The sequence below is a fragment of the Macrobrachium nipponense genome, chromosome 2 (genome assembly GCF_015104395.2).
Source record: "Macrobrachium nipponense isolate FS-2020 chromosome 2, ASM1510439v2, whole genome shotgun sequence".
In the NCBI taxonomy this organism is placed as follows: Eukaryota; Metazoa; Arthropoda; class Malacostraca; order Decapoda; family Palaemonidae; genus Macrobrachium; species Macrobrachium nipponense.
The window spans coordinates 131,046,320-131,054,028 of record NC_087201.1 but is presented as its reverse complement, the minus strand read 5'-3'; the positions used below and the strand labels follow the sequence as shown (position 1 = coordinate 131,054,028).

Sequence of the window (7,709 nt, the reverse complement as noted above, 5' to 3'; positions counted from 1 at the left end):
ACAGTCTTCAAGAACTTCTCCCAGAAGAGAGAGACTGACCCCGTCTTCAAGAACTTCTCCCGGAAGAGAGAGACTGTCCCCGTCTTCAAGAACTTCTCCCAGAAGAGAGAGACTGTTACAAAGAGAAAGGACGGATTTTTGGATAAATTAGATTTAGTATTACAGGCAATCCTCGGGGAACTGCTGGAGGATATTGGGTTTCCAATCCAGTCCATGACCCGTCTTCCTCAGGAGCGCTACTGTTCTACGTGTTGATGCCCAACGATTAACTGTAAATTAGGTTCGTGTTGTCTTGTTATCGCGATGGTTAATGTTAAGGTTTGCTGTGTGGTAGTTTGCTGGTTAGAGTCTACGCTCCGCCATAATAATTGTTTACTTGGTGTTGGGTTGTTTTAGCTAATTTATGCATAGTTATCGGTCACGTGAACTTTTGGTAATCGAGTGTCTTCCTGTAAACAAATGAGGAAAGTTATCAGTTTTAAAAGAGATTTCATACAGAACGGATATAACGAATGTAACGAAAGTTGGTATTTACTGAGGAATATTTGGACCGTTTGTTATAGGAACACAATTGTAAGTAAACGCCTATTATATTGTTTTAGAATAGCGGATTCATCTTTTCCCATTTGTAAGCCTACATTGTATATGACGTATGTCTTTATATGAGCCTTATTTATATTGACTTTGTGTTTTAGCTTTTTGTAATTAGCCGTTATACATGCATAATTTACTTAATGAAGCTTTGCATATTATTTCTATCAGTCTTAGTTGTTTAACTTAATAATTTTGTATGAATTAGCGTATTATTCATACGTTGATTTCTTTTCCATTTATCCATAGTAATTGAACCACATCACACTACATCACATCACTTCAAGTTACGCTGCATACGTCAAGTCTACATGTATAAACGCCTAACAATATAACCATATCGATGTTAACGTCATGGATCTAATAAAGAACTATATGTGCGTATCAAAATTGTGTTTCTCCATCATTCACGTTAAGCAATAGAAGAACAGTGCATTAACACTACGGAATGTGTCACTTCCTTTGCATAGCTAAGAACTCAGAGAGACTGTCCCCATCTCCAAGAACTTTCCCCAGAAGTGAGAGACTGTCCCCGTCTTCAAGAACCTCTCCCAGAAGAGAGAGACTGTCCCCGTCTTCAAGAACTTCTCCCAGAAGAAAGAGACTGTCCCCGTCTTCAAGAACTTCTTCCAAAAGAGAGAGACTGTCCCCATCTTCAAGAACTTCTCCCAGAAGAAAGAGACTGTCCCCGTCTTCAAGAACTTCTCCCAGAAGAGAGAGACTGTCCCCATCTTCAAGAACTTTTCTCAGAAGAGAGAGACTGTCCCCGTCTTCAAGAACTTCTCCCAGAAGAGAGAGACTGTCCCCGTCTTCAAGAACTTCTCCCGGAAGAGAGAGACTGTCCCCGTCTTCAAGAACTTCTCCCGGAAGAGAGAGACTGTCCCCATCTTCAAGAACTTCTTCCGGAAGAGAGAGACTGTCACAGTCTTCAAGAACTTCTCCCAGAAGAGAGAGACTGACCCCGTCTTCAAGAACTTCTCCCGGAAGAGAGAGACTGTCCTCGTCTTCAAGAACTTCTTCCGGAAGAGAAAGACTGTCAGTCTTCAAGAACTTCTCCCAGAAGAGAGAGACTGTCCCCGTCTTCAAGAACTTCTTCCGGAAGAGAGAGACTGTCCCCGTTTTCAAGAACTTCTCCCAGAAGAGAGAGACTATCCCCGTCTTCAAGAACTTCTCCCGGAAGAGAGAGACAGTCCCCGTCTTCAAGAACTTCTCCCGGAAGAGAGAGACTGTCCCCGTCTTCAAGAACTTCTTCCGGAAGAGAGAGACTGTCACAGTCTTCAAGAACTTCTCCCGGAAGAGAAGAGGCTGTCCCCCGTCTTCAAGAACTTCTTCCGGAAGAGAGAGACTGTCACAGTCTTCAAGAACTTCTCCCAGAAGAGAGAGACTGACCCCGTCTTCAAGAACTTCTCCCGGAAGAGAGAGACTGTCCCCGTCTTCAAGAACTTCTCCCGGAACGAGAGAGAGCTGTCCCCGTCTTCAAGAACTTCTCCCGGAAGAGAGAGACTGTCCCCGTCTTCAAGAACTTCTCCCAGAAGAGAGAGACTGACCCCGTCTTCAAGAACTTCTCCCGGAAGAGAGAGACTGTCCCCGTCTTCAAGAACTTCTCCCGGAAGAGAGAGACTGTCCCCGTCTTCAAGAACTTCTCCCGGAAGAGAGAGACTGTCCCCGTCTTCAAGAACTTCTCCCGGAAGAGAGAGACTGTCCCCGTCTTCAAGAACTTCTCCCAGAAGAGAGAGACCTGACCCACGTCTCAAGAACTTCTCCCGGAAGAGAGAGACTGTCCCGTCTTCAAGAACTTCTCCCGGAAGAGAGAGACTGTCCTCCCCCGGTCTTCAAGAACTTCTCCCGGAAGGAAGAGAGACTGTCCCCGTCTTCAAGAACTTCTTCCGGAAGAGAGAGACTGTCACAGTCTTCAAGAACTTCTCCCAGAAGAGAGAGACTGACCCCGTCTTCAAGAACTTCTCCCAGAAGAGAGAGACTGTCCCCGTCTTCAAGAACTTCTCCCGGAAGAGAGAGACTGTCCCCGTCTTCAAGACTTCTCCTAGAAGAAGAGGCGACTGTTCCCCGTCTTCAAGAACTTCTTCCCAGAAGAGAGAGACTGTCCCCGTCTTCAAGAACTTCTCCCGGAAGAGAGAGACTGTCCCCTTCTTCAAGAACTTCTCCCAGAAGAGAGAGACTGTCCCCGTCTTCAAGAACTTCTCCCAAAAGAGAGAGACTTTCCCAGTCTTCAAGAACTTCTCCCATTAGAGAGAGACTGTCCCCGTCTTCAAGAACTTCTCCCAAAAGAGAGAGACTGTCTCAGTCTTCAAGAACTTCTCCCAGAAGCCAGGGGAACCTTGTGGAGTTGGTAATGGTCTTGTACTTTAACTTCTTTGGAATTCGAGAGGATGAAATCGTTGTGTTCCTCATTAGTAGTTGAAAGAAGAGTCTAATTAAAACATATTTCATTTTCAAAATTAAAGAAAAAATTTGGTCTGAAATTTTACAGCGAAAAATCTTGGGTTGATCAGGAAATTCATTTTTTTAAGATCATCGAATATAACTTTTTTTAAGTAAATCGAAATTTTAGTCACTGACATAGCTAAGTAATAAAATCTAAACGATGGTAATAATACATATCCCTGGGATAGCTTAAGGCCAGAATTATCTAAGTTCTAAACCAATCAGTCTTCATTTCATAAATTTATCTTCACTTAATGTTCTTAAAAATGAAAAGAAAAAAAAACTGGTATTTAAGTTTACAATCTCTCTCTCTCTCTCTCTCTCTCTCTCTCTCTCTCTCTCTCTCTCTCTCTCTCTCTCTCTCACTCTCAACTGTTAATTGATTCTGCCTAATATTATATGACTCTTGAAGGATCATTTAGAAGCTTTATAATCATGTTGATTGGTAACCTAATTTCTGAGAACGGAAAAGTTTTAGTAGTTGGTTAACATATAGAACGTATAATCTGAATACCACTGAAAACTTTATGCAGTAGCAACGCTGTCTTGAAGCATTAAACATCCCATATGTCGTGGTGGAAATGCACGGAACTAGTAGAAACCTTATTAAGAAGTTGATACTTTCTACTGCTATAGCCCAAAGGGGGTTACGACGTATGATTATATATACTAAATATATATATATATATATATATATATATATATATATATATATATATAATATTTATATATATATATATATATATATATATATATATATATATATATATATATATATATATATATATATATATATGTATGTATGTATGTATATATATTCAGCTCTTTCCTCCTTCTTGAATAAGTAGCTTTCTTCTCATTCCTGTTTTTTTCATGCTCTTATTTTATTGTAAATATTATTATTTATATATTAAAAGTTTATTTTAATTGCAAATTTTTTATTACAGACTGATGATGTGTTCATGGCAACATGAAACGCTCGTATTATATCAATAAAGTACCTGCAACTGTCGTCTGACTGGACCCCTCTTCACTGATATATATATATGTATATATATATATATGTATATATATATATATATATATATATGTATATATATATATTATATATATATATATATATATATATATATATATATATATATATATATATCTAAAGGAGAGAATTCCTAACTGGTAACGTGACCTGCCTTCGATGCTCCCCTTGCTTGCTCTCTCTTCACAGTTGAAATCAGTAATTAAATCTTGAGCTGATTCAAACAAAAATCCCTGAGATACAAAAAATAGAGCCTTTATTTTCTCCCAAAATAGCTTACTTGACAATGAAATAAAATGAATCTAGAATCCCAAAACCGTGAGACACCATTACCGTTCGGCATAATCATATTGAATAGAACTATCACCACTTATTCTCACTGTCAAATAAACCCATCAGTCTTTCTCAAATAAATGTCTAGAGAGTTCATTTTCGTTTGTGACAAACCAAATCCAGCTGCAAAAGGAACCATAATTGTTAAATAGCAAGTGAATAAAGAGAATGGATAAATGTTCCATAAACCAACCAAGTGTTTCTTGGATTTCAAGTACCTTCACACTGTTGAAAGTTTCAATGCCTTTTTCTCCTCCACTGTACCTTAATTGATGGACCTTCTGGGCGTCTTCACGTAGCTTATGTGCACTTCTAAAAGTTCTCGTTTAATCATCCCATAGATTACTAACTAGGGGTTACATTCCATTCATGTGCCTCTACGAACTCACGCTTTCTAATGGGTGTACAAACTTACACACGATAATGAGAGCACTAACACATGCACGCTATTCTAATCTAATGTACGTGAGTTTCCATGTCTCATGTACGCCCTATTTGGCGCACTTATGTACATATGTCACAATCATATGATGTCACAATCATATGACTTCGACTAATCCAGGTCATTTGCGTGTTCGCAATCTCACCAATGCGGCCCAGTGTGGCTGGTAATATTATGATGCGTAAGCTTGTTTCGTCTGTTCCAGTGTTTGTAAGCTTTTCAAAACAATTAACACTACTGTTTTTCACATTCCAATGTTGTTCACGTCACCTATTGCCGGCCTAATTTTCACTTATTATATACCAATGTCTTTTATGTATGTGACCTAGGAGGCATGGTTGGAGAGTAAAGCAAAACAACATTTACAGCCTTAGCCTTCCTTTTTATTGCTGAATCAAATATGCACTCTCTAAGGGCATATTTGATAAATTACTCAACATCAGTAGAACGTGTAGAGGACCTACTACTCACTGCAAAATTTTGCCCCTATTTTCCTGGATATGCGCCAACCATTGCAATTCGTATTCCACTCCATCTAATCAGCACTGAAACAAAATGTAGGTGTGTGCGTTTCTTCAAGTGCCCACGTCATTTTAGTGACATTCTTGCATACTCACCAGGAAAGCAGGCTTCTTAGCTTTTCCAATTATTCCCTTATTTGCCTGACTATCATGGAACCGAAGGACAATATGTTCTATTCAAGGAAGTTTAGTTAGTCCCCGTTGATTTTGGTTTCTCTTAACACCTGCTTCGTACATCCAGATTTTATGCATCCCATGACAGTCGTAGTCTATAAAAAGACATCATGAAGCAACTCTTGCATGAGTTGCTTCTGCTGTTTATGACTTATCCCCTCATTTATCATCCAAGACTTGAAGGTAATCGCTCTCAAAAGCCTATATGAATCATACTTTATGGACCAGTTGTTCTGACAAATATTCACCATTATCTTACTTCGAATGCTAATCCTTTATTTACCCTTGCTCACGTTATTTCCAAACGCATCCCTTTTGTGTTTTCTGTTGCGCATAAACCAATAACCACTAGTAAACCTCAATGATATTATTCATCTTTGAGTTGCATTGTCTCAAGTGCTGAATCTTCTTCCACTGTTTGCAAGAACAGTATACACACACACACACACACACACACACACGCACGCGTATATAACATTCATAATTTTTTTCTTTTTTTCTTTCATTCTTTTACTATTTTCTTATTATGCGCAACTGCAGCGATTTGGCGTAAAAACCCGGGGTAATTGTTTTAATAATGGAAAATGGAGTGAAAAATGTGAGAAAATACCGTGGAGATGAGAAATATTATGAGGAATTCTTCTGGTGGTGATACCTGGTGGTGATTTTTAGTGATTTGGTGATTCCTGGAGGTGTTGATTTTTTTTATAACGGTTTTTGGTGGTTATTTTGGTGATGAATTTTTTGGTGGCTGTGATTTTGGTGGTGATCTGTGGTTTTATGAGTCAATAGGGAGGTGGCTGTGGTTCTTTGTGGTGTTATGGCTTGGGGGGGTGGTACTGGTGCATTGTGATGTATTCTATGAGGTTATATTCACCAGTGGATATTTGGCGGTCTGTGGTTATTAATTCCCAACGAGGCGATTTCTTGGGTGTTATATACATATGCCGGTATCACAAATGGTTTACTTTGGGTATAATTGACGATGTTAAATGGCTTAGGATTTAGGCTGTGGTGGTATATTTTATATTGGTGGTTATATAATAGAGGATTTTTTTTAAGGGCAATTTTGGGTGCCCTTGTGGTAACAATGAGGATGTCCTGAGGATAATTTTGAGGTTTAATGAGTTCTGTGGTACCAGTGAAGATTTATTGAGGATTCCCAGCGAGGATTAAAGGAGGATTTGGGGCCAATTTGAGGATTGGTGATTTCGGAGTTTACGAGACTGACTAGACAAGTCAATGGTGCGATTTGAGGATATGTTGAATAAACAGGTGGTTTGGTGCTGACAATGCTGTGGTGTCTCGGATGAGACCAATTGTTGATATTTTCTTTTGGAGTTGATTACTCAGAGGTTTGCACTGCTTTCAGGAATTCTGATGATGACATTCCATGGTGAGAATTTTAAAGGGTCATTCGGGAAATGATACTGATATGTTGCGGCGGTAATTTATGTGGGTGATGCAAACTACATTTTGTAATGGGGAAAGAGTTGAATTATTTTTTTTTTACAAAGGAAACCTGTAATCGGGATTAAGTGGTTTTTATGGTACCTTTACATAGGATTTCTATTATAGAGAGGAGGTAGAATTTATCTTGAGATACATAAGATGGAAGGGATATTCAACATTATATTATTTTGATGGAGGTTAGCTGTATAAACACTACAGGGATTTTGCTGTATAAACATTATGGGGGTTTTGATGGTATACTTGTCAGATACGGGATTAATAATGAGTAGTCAGTTATTGATAAAAATTAAATCCTAGTAAGTTTAAAATTTAAAAGGGGTTAGTAGATAAAGAACATATTTATTTTAGTGAGGAATTTCAATCTTTAGTAGCCGACTATGAGATTGGGTATGTTAGTTCATGACTGATTTGTGTGTTAAAGCAAGACTTTATTTTTTTTTAATATCGTGTAGACTTATAAAGGGGTCAGTTAGAACCTATTGATGACGAAACATGGACACACGATGACTTTAGAATTCCCAAGCTCACACGAGTGGTGACAACAAAAACAACTTAGGATCTACTCCGCCAGATGTTGGGTTTTCACACAGACGACGAGGTCACAGGTCGCCATTGCAGGGACGAGATATCGTCGATGGGTCGTCTCAGGATAAATTCTGGGACAAATCAGGAGTCTACAATACTTTTACGAGGCGAG

General features: G+C 39.0%; 1 protein-coding gene across 1 annotated transcript; it reads left to right on the top strand.

Annotated features, from left to right (window-relative positions):
* Window positions 1-303: 303 nt before the first annotated feature.
* Window positions 304-2,838, top strand: LOC135221316 (serine/arginine repetitive matrix protein 1-like). Its single transcript, XM_064259121.1, has 2 exons — window positions 304-318; window positions 1,135-2,838. The coding sequence occupies exons 1-2, from the start codon at window positions 304-306 to the stop codon at window positions 2,836-2,838; spliced, it is 1,719 nt and encodes a 572-aa protein (XP_064115191.1).
* Window positions 2,839-7,709: the final 4,871 nt, after the last annotated feature.